Genomic DNA, 21,962 nt, shown 5'->3' on the forward strand with positions numbered 1-21,962 from the left:
GGATCAAAGCTTAAACATAAGACCTAAAACTGCAAACCTCTTAGAAGAAAACATAGGGGAAATGCTTAATGACATTGGATTTGGCAATGGATTCTTGTTTATGACATGAAAAGCACAGGCAACAAAAGAAAAAATTGGGCAAATTGCATTTCCTCAAAATAAAAACTTTTGTGCATCAAAGGACACTATTAATAGAGTAAAAAAGCAAACCATGGAATGGGAGAAAATGTTTGCAATCATATATCTGGTAAGGGATTAATATCCAGAATATATAAAGAACTTATATAACTCAACAATAACAAAAATAAACAAGCTGATTAAAAAATGGGCAAAGGATTTGAATAGGTATTTCTCCAAAAAAGATATACAAATGTCCAATAAGCACATAAAAAGATGCCCAACATCACCAATCATTAGGGAAATGCAAATCAAAACTACAATGAGATACCACTTTATATCTCTTAGGATGTCTATTATTTTAAAATAACAACAATAACAAAATAACAGGTGTTGGTGAGGATGTGGAGAAATTGGAACATTCATGTATTCATGGTGGGAATGGAAAATAGTGCAACCACTGTGGAAAACAGTTTGATGCTTCCTTAAAACGTTAAAGATGCGGGCTGGCCCCGTGGACGCGTGGTTAAGTTTGCACACTCTGCTTCGGTGGCCTGGGGTTCGCCAGTTTAGATCCTGAGCGTGGACCTACATACCACTTGTCAAGCCTGCTGTGGAAGCATCCCACATAGAAGAACTATAGTTACTTACAACTAGGATATACAGCTACATACGGGGGCTTTGGGGAGAAAAAACCAGGAAAACTAAAAAAAAAAAAAAACAAAGTTAAACATGAAGGACCATAAAATCCAGCAATTCCAGTTCTAGGTATACACCTCAAAGAACTGAAAGCAGAGACTCAAACAGATACTTGCACACCAAAGTTCATAGCAGCATTTTTAACAACAGCCAAAGGTAGAAACAAAGCAAATGTCCATCCATATGCATGGATAAACAAAATGTGCCCTATACATACAGTGGAATATTATTTGGCCTAAAGAAAGAAGGAAATTATGACCCCTGCTACCACATGTTGAACTTTGAGGACACCATGCTGAGTGAAATAAGCCAGACACAAAAGGACACGCATTGTATGATTCCACTTACAGGATGTACTTAGAAGTCAAATTCAAAGAGACAGAAAGTAGAAGGGTGGCTGCCAGGTTGGGGGTGTGGAAGAATGGGCAGTTATTGTTTAATGGGTCCCGTTTCAGTTGGGAAGATGAAAAAATTCTGGAGGTGAATGATGGTAATGGTTTCACAACAATATAAAGGTACCTAACTCCACTAAAGTGTAAACTTAAAAATGGTTAATATGGTACATTTTATGTTATGTATGTTTTACCTCAAGTTTTTATAAGCCAGTACTTTAATCCCCAAAATAGAGAAATGAAGTAGGGGGTGCCTCCTATGTTAAACAAAGTCATCTCTCTTGTAGGCAAAGAGACAAACATTTTCCCTGTGTCCTTTTGTGTGTGTGTGGAGGGGGAAGATTCACCCTAAGCTAACGCCCATTGCCAATCCTTCTATTTTTTAGCTTGAGGAAGATTAGCCCTGAGCTAACATCTGTGGCAATCTCCCTCTACTTTGTATGTGAGATGCCTCCACATTGTGGCCAGTGAGTGGGACAGGTCCACACCTGGGATCTGAACCAGCAAACCCCAGGCCCGAAGTGGAGCATGCAGAAATTTAACCACTTGGCCATGGGGCTGGCCACCTCCCCATGTCCTTTAGTTTTTGTTACCTTAAGTCTCTAAAATGTTTAGCAAAATGAAGGTTATGCAGTGGGGTGATTTTCAACTCAATTTTTGGTTTACGAACCAGATAGGCAATGTCTGACTTTAAGTCATCAACAAAAAAGTCAGAAGGGCATTAGAAATGTCAACATCTGAAGCTAATTCTGAGTATTGTCTAAAAGTACTGTTTAGGGAGACAGTTTCCCATATTTTACGTTAGCATGAGCTATACAATATTTTAGGGAGGCAATTTTTTAGTCCAAGTTGCCTTGGACTTGAAGCCTCCTCATAAGAAACAGATCATTGAACCGTAAGAATATTTTCTTGTTCTTGTTCTAAGGTGCCTCTCAGATGAACAAATTGTTCACATTAAAGTTTTGCAGAGTGGCCACTGCAATTTCAAAATATTCTTGGAGTAATTGTGCCAGTTAGAAAGATACAGTCAGGAGTTAGCATTATAGTGAGAAAACAAGGAAGGAGGTGTTTGGGTCTGCAGAATGCACAATTTTAGATTGAACAAACCCCATAAAAAGCACAAAGTGGCTGTAAGAGTGGTGCTTCTGTGACCTGTGTCTCTGTAGCTGCAGCCCTTGATAGCGAGGGAGCTGAATGCTGTCCTGTTATTACAGGGCAGGGATGAAATACAGGGCTCCACCCATATTCTCTGGACTTCAGCCTGGTGAGGAGGAGAAGGGACACAGATTTTTTGTGATGATGATCTGGAGTTGGGTAATGCTATAGTCTGTTTGTGTCCTCACAAAATTTGTATGTTGAAATCCTAACCCCCAAAGATGGTGAGCCTTTGCAGGTGATTAGGTCCACCCTCATGAATGGAATTAGTGCCTTAGAAAAGAGGCTCCAGAGAGATCCCTAGCCCTTCCACCATGTGAGGACACAGTGAGAGGGGACTGGCTGTGAACCAGGAGGAGGTCCTCACCAGAAAGTGGCCGTGCTGGCCCCTTGATCTTCAAATTTCCAGCCTCCAGAACTGTGAGCAATAAATTTCTTCTTTTTTTTTTTTCTTTTTTAAGTGAAACACCAGAACCCTGGGTGGATAGAATAACAATTTTTTTTTTAAAGATTGGCACCTGAGCTAACAACTGTTGCCAATCTTCTTCTTCTTTTTTTTTCCCCTGGTTTTTTTCTCCCCAAATCCCCCGAGTACATAGTTGTATATTTTAGTTGTGGGTCCTTCTAGTTGTGGCATGTGGGATGCTGCCTCAACATGCCGCCTAATGAGCGGTGCCATGTCCACGGCCAGGATCTGCAGCCTGGGCCGCCAAAGCGGAGCGTGTGGACTTAGCCACTCAGCCACAGTACCGGCCCCTGAGCAATAAATTTCTGTTGGTCATAAGCTACCCAGTCTGTGCTATTTTGTTATAGTAACCCAAAAAGACTAAGATAGGTAGGTATGGTCAAAATATTTCTGTCCTGCTGGGCTGCCCTTTTTCCTGCCTTTTGGCTAAAGAGAGCCCGCTTTTCTTGGGGGCACTTTTGTCTACATCCATTGGTGGTGTAAGTTTTTATATCTTTGTGGAGAATTGACCCCTTTATCACTATGTAATGTCTCTCTTTATCCCTGATAATTTTCCCTGCTCTAAAGTCTGCTTTGTTTCAAATTAAAATAGCTATTCCAGTTTCCTTTTGATTAGTATAAATATGCTCTATCTTTCTCCATCACTTTACTTTTAATCTATCTGTGTCTATATGTAAAGTGGGTTCTTGGATACAATGTACAGTTGAGTCTTATTTTTTTATCCACTTTGACAGTCTCTGTATTTTAGTCGTTGGATCTAGACCACTGATGTTTAAAGTCATTATTGATCCAGTTGGATTAATGTCTACCATATTTGCTTCCTATTTGTTGCCTTTGTTCTTTGTTTCTTTTTTGTCTTCTGCTCTTTTTCTGCCTTCTCTGGTTTAATTGAGCAATTTACGTGATTCCATTTTTTTCTCCTCTCATTGTATCAATTATACCTCATTTTTAAAACTTCTTTTTAGTGATTGCTTTGAGTTTGCAAAATACATTTAAGACTAATCTGAGTTCTCTTTCAAATAACAACATCACTTCTCAGGTAGTATAGGTAGTACCTTATAATAGAGTATTCCGTTTCCCTCCTCCATCCCTTATGACATTTCTGTCATTCATTTCACTTATTCGTAGGCTATAATCACTGAATACTTTGTTGCTATTATCATTTTGAACAAATTGTTATCTGTTATATCAATTAGGAATTAGAAAAATGAAATTTTTTTTTACCTTCATTTATTCCTTCAAGGAATAGTCTTCCTTTGTTTATGAGATCTGAGTTTCTGACCTATAAATTTCCCTTCTTTCTGAAGAATTTCTTTTAACATTTTTGGCAAGGCAGGTCTAATGGTGAAAAATTCCCTCAATTTTTGTTTGTCTGATAAAGTCTTTATTTCTACTTGACTTTTGGAGGATATCACTGGATACTATTTCTTTAGCTCCTTTCTCTCTTTCTTCTCCTGATATTTCCATTATGCATATATTACACTTTTTGTAATTATCCCTCAATTCTTGGATATTCTGTTGTATCTTTTTCATTATTTTTTATCTTTCCTTTTCATTCTGGAAAGTTCCTATTGACATGTTGTCAACTTCAGTGATCTTTCTTAGGCCAAGTCGACTCTATTGATGAGCCCATGAAAGTCATTCTTTATTTCTCTTGCAGCATTTTTTATTTCTAGCACTTTCTTTTTCATACTGAGCCTCCGGCAATTCATCAGTTACAGTTTAATTTGCCTACCTGGTACTGCTTCCTGCAGAGGTTTCTGCTGTTGAGCTTCTACTCTGGTAAGTTGTGATTGTCTGTATCCACCTGTGTGTCTCTCCAGTTCTTGGGGGCAGCAGTTTGCCCTGTGACCTCAGTTCTCAGCTGAATCTAAGAAGAGTTGTTGATTTTCAGCTTGTTCAGCTTTTTGCTTATTCTTAGGATAGGAATGATGACTTCCAAGTTCCCTACTTCTGGACTGTAAACCAAGGAAACTGGGCTTTCTATTGTGTTTCATTGATCTGTTTATCGATTCCTTTGCTGATACCACATTGTCTTGATTTCTGTAATTTTATATTAAGTCTTGAAGTCAGGTAGTGTCAATTCTCTGACTTGTTCTTCTTTTCAAGTGTTGTGTTAACTATTCTAGGACTTTTGCCTTTCTATATAAATTTTAGAAACAGTTTGTTAAAATCCTTAAAATAACTTGCCAGGATTTTTTTTTTTTTTTTTTTTTTTGAGGGTGATTAGCCCTGAGCTAACATCCAACCATCAATCCTCCTCCTTTTGCTGAGGAAGACTGGCCCTGACCTAACATCTGTGCTCGTCTTCCTCTATTTTATATGTGAGATGCCTGCCACAGCATGGCTTGATGAGTGGTGCACATGTCCCTGCCTGGGATGCAAACTGCTAAACCCCCACCCACCAAAGTGGAGGGCATGAACTTAACCACTCCACCACCAGGCCAGCCCCAACTTCCTGGGATTTTGATGGAACTGCATTGAATCTATCACTAGAGTTCGGAAGAACTGACATCTAGCAATATTAAGTCTTCCAATTCAGGTACATGGAATGGCTCTCCGTTTATTTAGACTTGTTTTGTTTCTTTCACCAGAGTTTTATAGTTTTTCTCGTACAGATCTTGTACATAGTATTTCAGATTTATGCCTAAGTATTTCATTTTTTTGAGTGCTAATGTAAATGGTATTATTTTTAATTTCAAATTCTACTTGTTCATTTCTGGTATATAGTAAAGCAATGATTTTTGTATATTAAATTTGCATCCTACAGCCTTGCTATAATCACTACTTCATTCCAGTTTTTGTTGTTGTTGTTCTTTTCTCTTTTTTTTTTATTTTGTGAATAGACAATCATGTCATCTGTGAACACAGACAGTTTTATTTCTTCCTTCCCAATCTGTATACTTTTAATTTTCTTTTCTTATCTTGTTGCATCAACTAGGACTTTCATTGAATAGGAGTGGTGAGAAGGGACATCTTTGCCTTGTTCCTGATCTTAGGGAGAAAGTATCTAGTTTCTCTCCATTAAGTATCATATTATTTGTGGGTTTTTTGTAGATGTTGTTCAGAACTTGAGGACTTTGTCCTCTATTCCTATGTCAACGCAAAATAACCAGCAACCATCCTACAGATAGGATAAATAAGGTGAGTTTACTTGAGCCAGAGTGAGGATTATAACCTGAGAAGGCCTTAGTAGGCATTCCAGAGAAGCATAGGTTTCAGTGCAGTCTTATATCTTTTTAGAACAAAGAACATACATTAAACATGCCCAGGATACATTTCCATCAAAATTTCAAAGAGATATTCAGTTGCAAATTAGCAGGTCAACATGACCCTGATGTCAGGAAAAGGAATAATCTGGACGTTACCAATAAGGCATAGGAAGGGAAGTGTGCATTCTTATCTTAAGAGAGTGCATTCTTTAATGGTTAAGCAGATGTACAATGTATGTTTGATAGGTCATAAATCAGGCTTGTTAGTTCAAGCTGAATCAGTTTTGAACTCGAATACTTACCCCATATACTTCAATAAGTGACAATCTCTTGTCACCTAGTTTTGAGAATTTTTTTTAAAATCATGAACAAGTGTTAGATTTTGTCAAATTATTTTTCTGCATCTATTGATATAATTTTTTTTTTAGCCCATTGATGTGATGGATTACATGAATTGATTCCTAGTGTTGAACCAGCCTTGAATATCTGTGATAAATCTCCTTTGGTTATGGTGTACAATTCCTTTTATATACTGTCAGATTCAACTTGCTTATTTTTTTCTGAGGATTTTTACATCTATGTTCATGAAAGATATTGGACTGTAGTTTTCCTTTCTTGTAATGTCTTTGTATAATTTAGTATTAAGGTAATGTTGGCTTCATATAATTATTTAGGAAATATTTCCTTTTAGTTTCTGGAAGAGAATATAGAGAACAGCAACAATTTCTTCCTTAAATGTTCATTAGAATTCATCAGTGAAACCTTCTAGATCTGTTGCTTTGCTGTTTAGAAGGCTATTAATTCAATTTCTGTAACAGGTATAGGACTATCCACATAATCTATTTCTCCTTGAGTGCATCTTAGCAGCTTGTGTCTTTCAAGGAATTGGTCCATTTCATCTAGGTTATCAAATTTGTGTGCACAGAATTGTTCATAAAATTCCTTTAGTGTCTCGAGAGATATTCAGAAGTATCTTGAACTAAATGAAAATGAAAACACAACTTATTAAAATTTGTGGTATGCAACAAAAGCAATGCTTAGAGAGACATTTATAGCATTAAATGCACATATTAGAAAAGAAGAAAAATCTAAAATCAATAATCCGAGTTTCCGACTTAGGAAACTAGAAAAAGAAGAGCAAATTAAATCTAAAGTAAGAAGAAGAAAGTAAATAATAAGAATTAGAGCAGAAATCAATGAAATTAAAAAGAATATTAATAGAGAAAATCAAGAAATCAAAAGCTAGTTCTTTGAAATGATCAATAAAGTTGATAGGCCTTTACCCAGGCTAAGAAAAAACAAGAGCTACAAATAACTAATATGAGAAGTCAGAAGTGAAAGAGATGATATCACTACAGATCCCAGGGACATTAAAAGGAAATAAAGGAATATTATGAACAACTCTATGCCTACATTTGATAACCTAGATGAAATTGACCGGTTCCTTGAAAGATACAAACTGTCGAAACTCACACAAGCAGAAATAGACAATCTGAAAAGGCCTATACTTACTAAAGAAATTTAATCAATAATTAATAACCTTGAAATCAGAAAGCACCAGGCCTAGATGGGTTCACTGGGGAATTCTACAAAAAATTTAAGAAAGAAATTATACCAAATGTTTACAATCTCTTTCACAGGATACAAGCAGAGAGAATACTTCCCAACTCATTCTATGAGAAACAATATTATCCTAATACTAAAACCAGACAGAGATATTACAAGAAAAGAAAACTAAAGGCCAATATTTCCCATGAACATAGATGCAAAAATCCTCAACAAAATATTAACAAATCAAATCTAACAATGTATAAAAAGAATTATACCCATGACTAAGTTGGATTTATCCCAGATATGCAAGGCTAGTTCAACACTAGAATATCAATGCATACAATCCATCACATCAATAGGCTAAAAAAAAATCACATGACTATATCAATAGATACAGAAAAAAAGTGACAAAATCTAGCACCTGTTCATGATAAAGACTCAGTAAATTAGGAATAGAGGGGAACTTCCTCAACTTGATAAAGAATACTTATGAAAAACTACAGCTAACATCATACTTAATGGTAGAAACTGGAGGCTCTCCCACTAAGATTAGGTACAAGGGAAGGATGTCCCTTCTTATCATTTCTTTTCAACATTGTACTGGAAGTCTTAGTTAAAGCAAGAGACAAGGAAAGGAAATAAAATTATACAGATTGGGAATAAGAAGTAAAACTGTCTTTGTTTGCAGATAACATGATCATCTATGTAGAAAATATAAAAGAATAAACAAAAAAAACTTATGGAACTACTATGCAATTATAGCAAGGTTGCAGGATATAAGGTTAATACACAAAACTCAATCACTTTCCAATATACCAGGAATGAATAAGTGGAATTCGAAATTAAAAACACAATACCATTTACATCAGCACCCCCCAAAATGAAATACTTAAGTATAAAGCTAACAAAATATGTACAAGATCTATATCAGACAAACTACAAAACTGATGAATGAAATCAAAGGAGAATTAGATAATTGGAGAGATATTCCATGTTCATGGATAGGAAGACTCAATATTGTCAGGATGTTGGTTCTTCCCAGCTTGATGTATAGATTCAATGTAATCCCAATCAAAATCCCAGCAAGTTATTTTGTAGATACCAACAAACTGATTCTAAAGTTTATATGGAGAGACACAAGACCCGGAGTAGCCAACACAATATTGAAGGAGAAGAACTGATACTACCTGACATTAAGACTTACTATAAAGCTACAGTAATCAAGACATGTGGCATTGGTCAAAGAATAGACACATAGATTAATGGAACAGAATAGAGAGACTACAAATAGATCCACATAAATATAGTTAACTGATCTTTGACAAAGGAGCAGAGACAATAAAATGGAGCCAAGATAGTCTTTTCAACAAATGGTGCTGGAACAACTGGGCATCCACATATTAAAAAAATGAACCTATACACAGACCTTACTCCCTTCACAAACTTTAACTTAAAATGGATCAAAGAGCTAAATGTAAAATACAAAACAATGAAACTCCTAAATGATAACATAGGAGAAAACCTAGGTGACCTTGGGTATGGTGATGACTTTTTACATACAACACCAAAGTCTGGACCATGAAAGAAATAATTGGTAAGTTGGACTTCACTAAAATTAAACTTCTGTTCTGCAGAAGGCAATGTCAAGAGAATAAGAAGACCAGTTAGACTGGGAGAAAATATTTGCAAAAGACGCATCTGATAAAGGACTGTTATAACAAAATACGCAAAGAACTGTTAAGACCCAACAATAAGAAAGCAAACAGCTTGATTAAAAAATGAAAAGATGGTCCATATCATATGTCAGCAGGGAAATCCAAATTACAACAACGAGATGCGACTACACATCTATTAGAATGGCTAATATCCAGAACACTGAGACACCAAATGCTCTCGTGGATGTAGAATAAAAGGAACTCTCATTCATTGCTGGTGGGAATGCAAAATGGTACAGCCACTTTGGAAGAGAGTTTGACCGTTTCTTACAAACCAAACATACTATTACTATATGATTGAGCATTTGCATTCCTTGGTATTTACCCAAAGCAAGTGAAAACTTATGTCCACACAAAAATCTGCACATGGATGTTTATAGTGGCTTTATTCATAATGGCTCAACTTGGAAGCAACCAAAATGTGCTTTAGCAGGTGAATGGATAAATAAACTGTAGTGCATTCAGGCAATAGACTATTGTTCCATGCTAAAAAGAAATGAGCTATCAAGCCATGAAAAGATATAGAGGAAACTTAAATGCATATTACTAAGTGAAAGAAGCCACAAGCTACATATTGTATGATTCCAACTGTGTGACATTCTGGAAAGAGCAGAACTATGGAGACAGGAAACAAGTCAGTGGTTTCCAGGGGTTGGGGTAGGGGAAGGGAGGAATACGCAGAACACCGAGGATTTTTCACGGAGGATACTGTAAGGATCAATACACGTCATTATACATTTGTCCAAACCCAGAGAATGTACAACACCAAGAGTGAACCATAATGTAAACTATGGACTTTGGGTGATTATGATGTGTCAATCTAAGTTTATCAGTTGTAACAAATGTACAGCTCTGGTGGAGGATGTTGATAACAAGAGGAGGCTATACATTTATGAGGGCAGGAAGTATATTGGAAATCTCTGTGCCTTCCTCTGAATTTTGCTGTGAAACTAAAAACTCTAAAAAATTAAATTCTTAAAAAATTTTTTTCTTGTCCTTTTAATATCCACAGGATCAGTAGTGATGTCCTCTCTTTCATTTCTGACATTAATAATCGTGTACGTTTTCTCTTTTTCTTAGCATGGCTAGAGGCTTATCAACTCTATTGATCTTTTCAAAGAACCAACTTTTGGTTTTGTTGATTTTTCTCTATTAGTATCCTGTTTCAATTTAATTGATTTCTGCTCTAATTCTTATTTCTTTTCTTCTGTTTGCTTTAGTTTTATCTTTCTTTTCTTTCTCTAACTTCTTAAGGTGGAAGTTTAGATTATTGATTTTAGCTCTTTCTTCCCCTCTAATCTATGCATTTGATACCATAAATTTCCCTTTAAGCACTACTTTTAATGAATCTCATAAATTTTGATAAATTATATTTTTGTTATGATTTAATTAAGAATGTTTTTAAAATTTGAGACATTTTTTGATGCATGTGTTTCTTAGAAGTGTGTTGGTTAGTCTCCAAATATCTTGGGATTTTCCAGCTCCTTTTCAGTTATTGATTTCTAGTTTAATTCCACTGTTGTCCGAGAACATGCTTTGTATCCTTTAAAGTTTGTTAAGATGTGTTTAATGGTCCAAAATGTGGTCTATCTTAGTGAATGTTCCATGTGAGCTCGAGAACAATGTATAGTCTACTGTTGGATAAATTATTTTTATAAACATCAATTAGATCCAGTGGGTTGATGGTGCTGTTCATTTCAAATATATCACTACTGATTTTCTGCCTGCTGGATCTGTCAATTACTGATAGAGTAATATTGAAGTCTCCAATTATAATAGTGGATTTGACTATTACTCCTTGAAGTCCTACCAATTTTTGACTGACACATTTTAGCTTGTTTTTTTTAGGCCCATACACATTAAAGGTTGTCATGTCATCTCAGAGAATTGACCCCTTTATCATTATATAATGTCCCTTTAGCCCTGATAATTTTCCTTCTTTTGAAGTCAGCTTTGTCTCAAATTAATAAAGCTACTCCAGCTTTCTTTTGATTAGTGCTAGCATGCTATATCTTTCTCCATTACTTTTAAACTCTGTCTTTTTTAGTAAAGATTTTAAAATTTTTAATCTTTTTTCCCTAGCTTTATTGAGATATAATTGACATATAACATTGTATAAGTTTAAGGTGTACAATGTCATGACTTGATATGTGTATATATTGTGCAATGATTACCCCAATAAATTTAATTAACACATCTATCATCTCACATGACCACAATTTTTTTTACTGAGATGTAATGGACATATAACATTATATTAGTTTTAAGTGTACAACAGAATGATTTGATGTACAGTTGGCCCTCCATATTCTTGGGTTCTGCATCTATAGATTCAACCAACTGCAGATCGAAAGGCCTGTGATGCTTATGACTGTACCGAACACATACAGATTTTTCTATGGTCATTATTTCCTAACAACTGTTTACATAGCACTTACATTGTATGAGGTATTATAAGTAATTTAGAGATAATTTAAAGTACATGGGAAGATGTGTGTACGTTGTATGCAAATGCTATGCCATTTTATATGCAACTGGAGCATCTCTGGATTTTGGTACCCACGGGGTATGGGGGGGGGGTCCTGGAACAAATACCCCTTAGGATACTGAGGGATGACTATATGTATATATTGCAAAATGATCACCATTATGAGTCTAGTTAACGTCCATCACCACGCACAGTTACAATTTGTTTTCTTGTAATGAGAACTTTTAAGATCCACTCTCAGTAACTTTCAAATATACATACAGTATTATTAATTATACATTATTATTATACATACAGTATTATAAATATACATACAGTATTATTACATTTCCAGGATTTGCTTATCATAACTGGAAGTTTGTACCTTTTGACGACCTTCACTCAATTCGCCCAAATCCTGTCCCCACCACACTACAACCACCAATCTGTTCTCTGTATCTATGAGTTGTTTTTATCTTTTTAGATTCCAAATGTAAGTGAAATCATACAGTATTTGTTTTTCTGTGTCTGACATTTCACTTGGCTTAACGACCTAAGACCCAACCATGTTTGCAAATGGCAAGATTTCCTTCTTTTTATGTCTTAGTAATATTCAATTATATATATACACCACATTTCTTTACCTGTTCGCACACTGATGCACGCTTAGGTCCTTTCCATGGTCAATGAAAATAATCCATAACCAATCTATAAATGAAAATTTGGGAGAGTTTATTCTGAGCTAGAATGAGAGGACCATGGCCCAGGAGAGTCCTTCCACAAAGGAACGGAGCACTCCAAAGAAGCGGGGGTATACAGGATGGTTATATACCCTCAAAGAGGGTGTTTCACATATGATTGAAATGTCCCTCTTACAATAGTCACAAGATTGCCCTGTCGGCACAGCACTTGATGGACACAGCAGGTTGTGGGTCTGCTATCTCCATGGGCGCAGCAGGAGGCAAGTCTATTGTCTCGAGCTGGGTGGTCAGAGGTGAGCACAGCAATCAGTTCCTAGCCTAAGGAAAGATGCTGCATCATTAAGGAAACGCCAATGTTGGGGGGGGGGGCAGGGAAGTTGCACCTTTATCTCAAGGGCCTTTGTTCTTGCCATAGGAAATGTCTAAAGCAGATATACAATGCATGCTCAACGGCCACAGTCAGGCCTTTTTGGAAAAAGAAGGTCAGGCTGAATTAGGTTTACACCAAATGGCTTCCTCATATACTCCAATATCCTATTGCTTGCCATTTCTATTTGTCACCATGTTTTAGCCATTGTGAACATGGGGGTGCAGTTATCTCTTTGGAGACACTCATTCCAGCTTTTTTCTTTCCACCATTGTTTTTCTTTTTCAATTTCATTGTTTTCTGCTCTTTACCATTTCCTTCTTCTTGCTTTGGGTTTTTCCTTCTTTTCTAGTTTATTGAGGTGGGAGCTTAGGTTATTTGAGAATTTTCTTCTTTTCTAATGTAAACCTTTAGTGGTATAAAACCTCCTCTTACCACTGTTTTAGCTGCAACTTACAAATTTTGATACGCTGTGTTTTCATTTTCACTCACTTAAATGTGTTTTTAAAATTCCCCTGAGACTTCTTTGACGCGTGGATTACTTAGACCTGCGTTGTTTAACTCCGGGCGTTAACTTCCCGCTGTCTCTCTGCTACCGACTTCTGGTTTGGTTCTAAGCGTCTAGAGCCCCTACGCGTGTGATTCTCAGTTCTGTGAACTTGGATGAGATGCGATGTAGCCCCGGGTTCAGGCGGATCTTGGAAAACGCGCGCGGGCGCGCGAACAGAGCGGGTCCTGAGGGGAGTAGCCGCCCTCGCCGTCCGGGTTCGCGGGAGCCGGGAGAGGCCTGTGAGCGGGCGGGACAACGGCCCGGGTCGTTCAGGGCTTAGTCCCAGGGAGCACGTCTTCCCGCCGCTTGTCTTCCCGACAACTCAGCGAACGGCCCCCACGTCACCTCAACATGGCCGCGCGCAGGCCGAGGGCCCGCAGGGCGCCGCCATGTTGGCGCCAGTGACGGCCTCCGGGGCGGGGCGGGGCCGGGCGAGGTTCGGCGGAGCTCGGTGCTGAGCGCGCGACCTCCGGCCTGAGGCCGCTGCTGAGCATGCGCAACCCAGGCGGCGCCGGCCGGGGTCCGCGGCCACCGGAGGGATCGAGAAAGAGGAAGTGGGTCGTTTCGGTTCTGTGACCGTAGTCACCGCTGTCAGGGAGCGCGGGTGAGCGGCAGGTGAGTGCGGCCATGGGCGCGTCCGGGCTGAGTGAAGAAGCGTCTCTGAGGTGCGTGACGAGCCGTCGGGTCAGTGACGGGGGCGGTCATGGATGCAACGATGGGGTCGATGTGGTCTTGATGGTGGATCCGCGGGCAGAGAGGTGGGGTCGGTGGGGTCTTGGTGGTGGATCGGAGGGCGGAGACATGGGTCTGTGGCGTCTTGATGGTGGATCCGTGGAAAGAGATATGGAGTCTGTGGGGTCTTGATAGTGGATCCGCGGACGGAAAGATGGGGTTCGTGTGGTCTTTGATGGTGGATCGGAGGATGGAGAGGTGGGCCCGTGGGGTCTTGGTGGTGGATCTCCGGAAGGAGATAATGGGGTGTGTGGGTTCTTGATGGTGGATCCATGGAAAGAGATGTGGGGTCTGTGGGGTCCGTCGGGGAGGATAGCTGTGGGGTCTGTAATGATGGATTTGAGGGGTGGGTGATGCTGTATCTTTATTGATTTCGTCTCTCTTTTATGCTTACTGGTTTGTTTCTATGTCTGATTTATCATCATCATTTGTTTTGCTAGAGATTTAAAAAATACAATGCCTTAGGGTTGCATATATTTCCATTTAGCTTATTTTGATTCCTTCTGTATCCAGATTAGTAGCTACTTTGTCATTCCTAATATAATGTTTATGTCATTCGTCTTTCTCTTTTTTATTGTCAGACATCTTAAGGTTTATTTTTTTTGACCATTTTGAGGTACCGGTTGTGTTTATACTCCCTACTCTTTTTATGTTAATTTTCTCTTTTCCTTTTTAGATACTGTCCTTGATACTGTTTCCTTTTGATGTAAATTGTCATTCTTTCCCTTATTTTCCCAGTTTTATACTGGATACATTTAGGGGTATAAAGTTTTCTCTAAATACATCTTTATCTATGAAATATATAAATTTCAACTTGATGTTCCACTTTGATCCTGAGTTATGTAGGAGAATTTCCTCATTTTCCCACTATTAAGATATGTTCTAATTGTTTAATTTTAATTTTATTGTATTTTCATAAAATGTGGCTTGCAAAGTCTCAACTTTTAAAAATTTATCAAGAGTTTCTTTGAAGCCAAGTTGCACAGTGAACTTTGTTCAATGGATATAAGAGAAAGTATATTTTCTGTTTGTATGGTTCAAAGTTGTCTTTATGTATATTAATGTAGGCTGCTTGTATTTTTCAAGTCTTCTTTCTCTTTCCTACTTGTACTCTACTTGATTCATCATATTCTGAAAGAGATATAATAATAATCTGTCACTGACAGTTCTCTTTGTAGTTCTATGTGCTTTTTTGCTAGGTTGATTTGTGTGTTTGGGGCAGAGGCATACATACACCTAAGGATTAATGCATTTTGCATAATTTTTTCATTTATTGGTGCTATTATTAAAGGATTCCTCTTTTCAACAAAAATGCACTTTTAACCTTGATTTCACTTTGATGTTTATATTGCGATCCCCGCTTTCACTTTTTTTGCTTTTGGATGATGTATCTTTGCCCAGGGCTTTATTTTATATTCCTGTTTGTCTCATTGTTTAGGTTAACTACTAGTAAATAATAGATACATTTTGGTTTTTTCAAATCCAACCTATAGTCTGTGTTTGTCAATAGGATAATTTTCCCTCTTCAATTTAGTGGAATAATGATTTATCTGACTTATGTCTTCCATTTTAGTGTTTACTATTTATTTTAGTTCATTATTTTCTGCTTTTTCTTTTTCGTGGTTTCATTGGATTGATGAAATTTCTGTTCGTTATTTCCATTCTATATCCAATATAACCTCTGTTTTTTCCTGAGATATTTAGAAATGTTTTGTCATAGGACATTATTAATTTTCCCTTTAATGGCCTCCATATCACATCATCGTTGTCCCTTTTTATATTTATATATCTCTTGCAAAAATTATTCCCGAACAGTATTTTTCTATTTGAGATTTATCATGTGATTCATTTTACATTTATTTGGAATACTGTTTTAGATATTTTCCACAGATAAAGATAGAGATACTTTGTAAGTGCTTTTATTTCTGAAAATGTCTTTCTCTGGCCCTAACAGAGAAGTGGTCTTTTAGATGCTATTTCTGATACCATTCAGCTTTCATTGAGCAGATGAGGCATCTTGTTTCTTAACTTTCTCAGTAAATAATGTGTTCTTTCACACATGCTTTGGATTTACAAGTGTTTTAGATTTTTAAATTTATGTTTACAATTCAAGAATATCCCTAGATTTGTTCATTGGGTTCCTTCCTCCGTGTGTGTGTGTGTGTGTGTGTGTGTGTGTGTGTGTGTGTAACTTTGTGGGAAGGGCTAATGGTGCAGGCCTAGGGGTGTGAGTGATGGAGTTGTGTGTGAGTGCTTTCTCAGGGCCCGTTGCAGGTACAGGTGTGTTTGGGATTGGGGCTCTTGCGATTACTGATGGAGATGCACTGTGGGTAGTGGTAAAGGTGTGGAGGCCAGTAATGGAGGTATGCGATATTGTGATATAATGAGAAATATATATTTTGGTCTTTGTCCATGGTTCCCAGCACATAGTTCCTAAAACCTTTGTAATTTCTTAAGTGAGAAGAGCTATAAGGGCATCTTTTGTTCCTGGTTCCTGAGATAGCTCCCGACGGATAAAAGTGAAATAGGTGTTTTTCGCTTTTCATAATAAGTTCCTTTCAACCAGACCTGAGTTTATGTTAATGAAGTGATTATTGGAAAGCCCTTAGGTAACCACTGGATCGGGGCTGGTTGCCAGGGCAACCAACCAAATGATTAGAGGGTTGGAACTTGAAACCCACCCCCTGGCTGGAGGTTGAATCAATCACCAATGGCCAATTATTTAATCAATCATCCGTATGTAATGAAGCCTCCATAAAACCCCAAAAGGATGGAATTTGGAGAGCCTCTGGATTGAGCACATGGAGCTGCTGGGAGAGTGGTCCATCCCTTCTCAAATACCTTGCCCTATGCATCTCTCTCATCTAGCTGTTCCTAATTTGTATTCTTTTATAACACATTGGTAATCTAATAATAATAAGTAAAATGTTTTCCTGAGTTCTGAGAGCTGCTCTAGCAGATTAATGGAGCCGGCGAACAAGGTCCTGTGATCCTCTTATTTGTGACTGGTTGGTCAGAAGCATAAGTAACAACCTGGACTTGTGATTAGCATCAGAAGATGGGATGGAGCAGTTTTGTGGGACTAAGCCCTTAACCTGTGTGATCTGATGCTAAGTCCAATAGTTGGGTCAGAATTGAGTAAAACTGTAGGACACCCAGCTGGTGTTGCAGAATTACTTGTTGTGGGGACCCTTTCTCCCTTCCCCCCAGCACACAGCACACGTTTGGTAACCAGAAGTGTTGAGAGTAGAGGAAACAGGCAAGAGAAGTTTTTCCTTGGCAGGGCATGGGCTTGATTAGTGGAGAACCAGGACTGTCAGAGCAGAGGTATTGGAGGCTTTGTCTCCAGGGACTGTAGAATGAGTGACTTGGGGCCTGTGGGCAGCAGCACGTGGAAACCAGTGATTCTGAGGCATGAGTAATGGCTCTTGGGGGGAGGTCAGTGTGTAGCAGTTGCCAGTTGTAGCAGATTGAGGAGTGGAGTGAGGAATTAGGTGCCCGAGTTGTTGCTGACTTGAAGGGCCTGTGAAGTCAGGTGATATTTGATACAGTAATTGCATTCTCTGTGGATTACTGGTTTTGTAATAATAGCGATAGCTAATATTTAATGAGTGCTTATGTGTCACACATGGGCTGAGTGCTTTTCAAGTTTTATAAAATAGATTTGTTTATCTAAAAAGTGTAAAGATGAGGAAACTGAGACTGAAGGTGGAAGAGTTGGGGTTCAAGTGTACATCGACTTGGCTCACTCCTTGTATCTGCCCCGTGCCACCCTGTTCCGTACTGTTCTGTGCACTCTTGGGAGGATGGCTGAGTGGCTGTCACTGTGGTGCTCTCTCTGCAGGATCCCTTTGTTTCCACAGAGCCCTGAGATCACTCCACCTAGTTGAGCCCTTCAGGATCTCTTTTCAGACTCCAGCCCACCTTGGCCCAGTATTGCTGGCAATCTTTGCATCTTCTCTCAGCTTAGGGGTCCTGGGAAGATTGGAGTTCTAAGATATACAGAGGTGAGGACTGTTGTGCACACACCAGCCAAGGAGAGCTTGTCCCTTGGGCCCAGACCCAGCTCATATTCTGGCTCTGCAGGAATGTGACAGCTCCTGTGATGGGGAGAGTGAGTCCCAGAAGCAGGAATTTTCTGGGAGCTGGACCTGCCTCACCCTTTTAACAAAGCACAAGGTGAACAGTGTACCCCGAGACTGTTTCCTATAGTGGGAGAGATTTTATTTTCAAGTTTTTATTATAGAAAATTTCACCTATTCCTTCCCACTTACTTTGTTTGGGAGAGAATATTCTAAAACACATCTTGAATACCATATCATTTCACCCACAGATACTCAGTGTGCAAGTACAACGGATGTGGACAATGTTTTTTTTTACATAGCCACCATGGCATTACCCACCTAATAAAAGTTACAGTAACTCCCTAATATCATCTGATACTCAATCTATAGTCAGATTTCTCTGATTACCTAAAAAACAACTTTTTAAACTTTTAACTATGAAAATTTCAAAAATACAAAAGTAGAGCAAATAGTATAATGAATCCTCATATACCCCTTAGTCAACTTCCACAATTATCACTCATCCCCAGTTTGTTTGTCATCTGTACTTTCCCTTCTCCCACATTTTTTCTCATCTGATGGTTTATTTTGAAGAAAATTTCAAGCATTGTGTCATTTCATCCATAAATATTTCATTATATAAATGTAAAAGTAAGTGTTTGTAATAAAAATAGCCACAGTGCAGGGCCAGCCCAGTCGTGTAGTGGTTAAGCTCGTATGCTTCGCTTCAGTGGCCCAGGGTTTGTGGGTTCAGATCCTGGGTGTGGACCTAGCACTGCTCATCAAGCCATGCTGTGGTGGCATCCTACATTATAAAGTAGAGGAAGACAGACATGGATGTTAGCTCAGGGCCAATCTTCCTAACCAAAAAAAAAAAAAAAAAAAGCCACTGTGCTATTATACACCTAAAAAAATTACAGTACATTTTGAAATACCATTTTAGGTGGGTTAGATTGGTAGGTAGATTTCAAGACTTGATCAGATTCAAGTTCCTTTTTTGCTTTTGGGGGCAAGACTACTTCCCAGGTGGTATTGTATACTTCATCAGGAGGCACATACTGTCTGGTTGTCGCTTTCTTTGATGGAGCAGCCATTGATGATTGTTTCCTAGATCCACTATTTTGTTAAGGGTGCAAAATGGACATTTCCATTTCTACCATTCCTTCACTTATTAGATGGAATAATTATGTAAAGAGAAAAGGAAACTCCTTTATGAAGTGTCTGGTTACCCTAAGGTATAGCTATGTAGGAGAGGCCTCAGAAATGCTTGACTTTTTTTTGCAAGTTTCAAAAATAATGATTTGATGCCCTAACACTTTCCAAAGGTCCTAGAAATGTTTACTGTCTTGATCTGGATGGCAAATGCACAGATGTGGAAAATAGGAAGAAATGCTATAATATTTATGTACTTTGTATAAGTTATACCACAATAAAAAAATTAACAAAGAAGTAACCAAAAATGTTGTTTGTATTAGAAAAGTGTATTTAATAGGAATGTTTCTAATATGAAAGTTCAAAACAAAAGTAAATTTTAAAAGTCCTTCATGAAAAAATGTTGGGGAGGACAGGTCTAGGGTAAAAGGGATACAATGGCCAATGTGTAGCCTTGATTGGAACCTGCTTCTGAACCAAACAGCAAGAAAAAGTGTTTCTGAGATAATTGGGGAATTTTGAATATGAGCTGAATATTGAAATGATAGAATTACTATTAATTCTCTAAATGATAGAAATTTACTCTAAATGATAGAATTTACTATTAATTTTCTCAGGCATGATAATGATCTTTTAGGAGATTTTTGTGATGTATTTAGGCATGAAGTGTCATGACATCTGCAACTTCCAAATGGTTCAGCAAAAAAAGTGTATATGTATAATATATGTATGAGTTTACATGTGATTGTGTGTGTATAGCAAGATTAGGCAAATATGGCAAAATACTAATTGTTGAAATTAGGTGGAGGCTATATGTGTGTTTCTTGTACTAATCATTCAACTCTTTCTGTTCGAAAACTCATTAGAAAATTGGAAAACAATGGCCTCGTCAGTAAGAGACTTGGCTCAGGTCTTACAGTTTGTTATTAGCTAGAACCAAACACACTTACTACATTGTAGCCAAAACAAAATTTCCACTGAAAGTTTCATTTTAAGAACTCTAAGCAAAGGAGAACAGTGAAAAAGCTAGAAAGCTCCCTTTTTGGTCTTTCCTGTGAATATTCTCACTACTTGGGATGGGCTGGTCACAGAAACTCAGAGCAACATCATTATATTCTTTAAAAGTGGTTACTTTGTTTTTTACTAACAAATGTGAATACAAACATCAAAATTTTACCATCACCCAAATATTATATCTACTAACATGTTAGTATATTTCCTTCCAGATAATTTTCTCCGTGTATGTGCGTGAATGCATTTGCATATGTGTATATGCGTGTATGTGTACATGTGTACATACACACATATTATTCAATGAAAATGGAATCATTCTGCTTGGTACATCTTTTTATTTTTACTTGGCATTTTAACATATTTTTCTACAGTAGTTTAACTTTACATAATATTATGTCCCTTGGATGTCCTATAAAGTATTTAAGCAGTCCACAGTTACTGGGTATCAAGATGGTTTAGCCCTATTTTTGTTATTCACTATTCTGTGGTGAAACTCCTGCATTTAAGTCTTTGTGCAGTGCAGGGTGATTTTTTGTGATGCAGTTCTAGAAGTAAGCTTTTGAGTCAGGTGCATGGACACTAACTGATGTGTGTGTCCATGTTGACAGTGGCACACTTCCTTCTCTCATCTGTCTCTCTGTCCCTCTGTTTTGTCAGTTCACTGCCCCCTTCCCAGAAGAGCCAGAAATGACCAAGTCCCTGGTGAGTACTTATTTGTTTATATATTTATTTGTTTCTTTATTTTCTAGTGGATTTTAGGAAGGATTTAATTACCCATGTAGTAAGATGGACAAGTAAGAATAAATAAAAACCAAGATCAGAGAAAATAAGGAAGAGACTATCAATTCCAAGTCAAACTTGGAAAATAGAGATATGTGAGTTGTGTGGTTTCACAAAGTTATGAACTTTGAACTGTAGAATTGTCTCTGATCTTCCTGAAAGGCATGGAAATGAGATCCATGGTTTATATTGTTGACAGATAACTTATTTGATCTATAATTTCTTGGTTCCTGATGTTTGAGAAAATCTTTGGTAGATCTTCAGAGGGATGGAGACAGGACAGTGTCTTCAGCAACAGCCCTGTTGAAGTGCACTAACAGGTTTTCTGTTGTTGTCTTAGAAAGCAGTGCTTCTCACACTTGTACGTGACTTCAGAATCTGATTTAGTAGGGCTGGGTTCTCATGGATGTCAATGCTGCCCGTCCAAGGACCACCCTGTGAAGCACAGTTTTGAGGCTTTATTAGGAATGGGTGTTGAATTTTGTCAGATGCTTTTTCTGTGTCAGTCGACATGGTTGTGTTATTTTGCTTCTTTAGCCTGTTGCTATGGTAGATTTTCAGATTTTCAGATATTGAGCCAGCCTTGCAACCCCTGAAAAAACCCCACTTGGTCATGGCATACATATATTTCTTTTTACATATTTGTATTTGTTAATATTTTCTTAAGGATTTTTGTATCATATTTGTGAGAGATATTTATCTATTTTTTCTTTCATTATTACTATGTACGGATGAAAGCCCCAACTCTCCACTTGGCTTTTTCCCACATCACCCCTCTGGAGAGTGAAGGGGCACCTCTCTTCAGCCAGGCAAGTGTGAGAGTCTAGG

General features: G+C 37.9%; 1 protein-coding gene across 2 annotated transcripts in view; it reads left to right on the forward strand.

The window, feature by feature from the left end:
* The first annotated feature begins 13,474 nt into the window (after positions 1-13,474).
* The window catches only part of ZNF484 (zinc finger protein 484), a 30,385-nt gene continuing 21,897 nt past the window's right edge, over positions 13,475-21,962 (forward strand). The window contains exons 1-2 of one of the 2 annotated variants that reach the window (XM_014735542.3): positions 13,483-14,007; positions 21,012-21,056. In XM_014735542.3, the coding sequence (XP_014591028.2) occupies positions 21,042-21,056 (15 nt within the window). In that variant the 5' untranslated portion in view covers positions 13,483-14,007; positions 21,012-21,041. Of the gene's footprint in view, positions 14,008-21,011; positions 21,057-21,962 lie in introns of both variants that reach the window. The other variant, XM_070248187.1, reaches the window with a different exon arrangement.

This window comes from Equus caballus, chromosome 23 (genome assembly GCF_041296265.1).
Source record: "Equus caballus isolate H_3958 breed thoroughbred chromosome 23, TB-T2T, whole genome shotgun sequence".
NCBI classification, from domain to species: domain Eukaryota; kingdom Metazoa; phylum Chordata; class Mammalia; order Perissodactyla; family Equidae; genus Equus; species Equus caballus.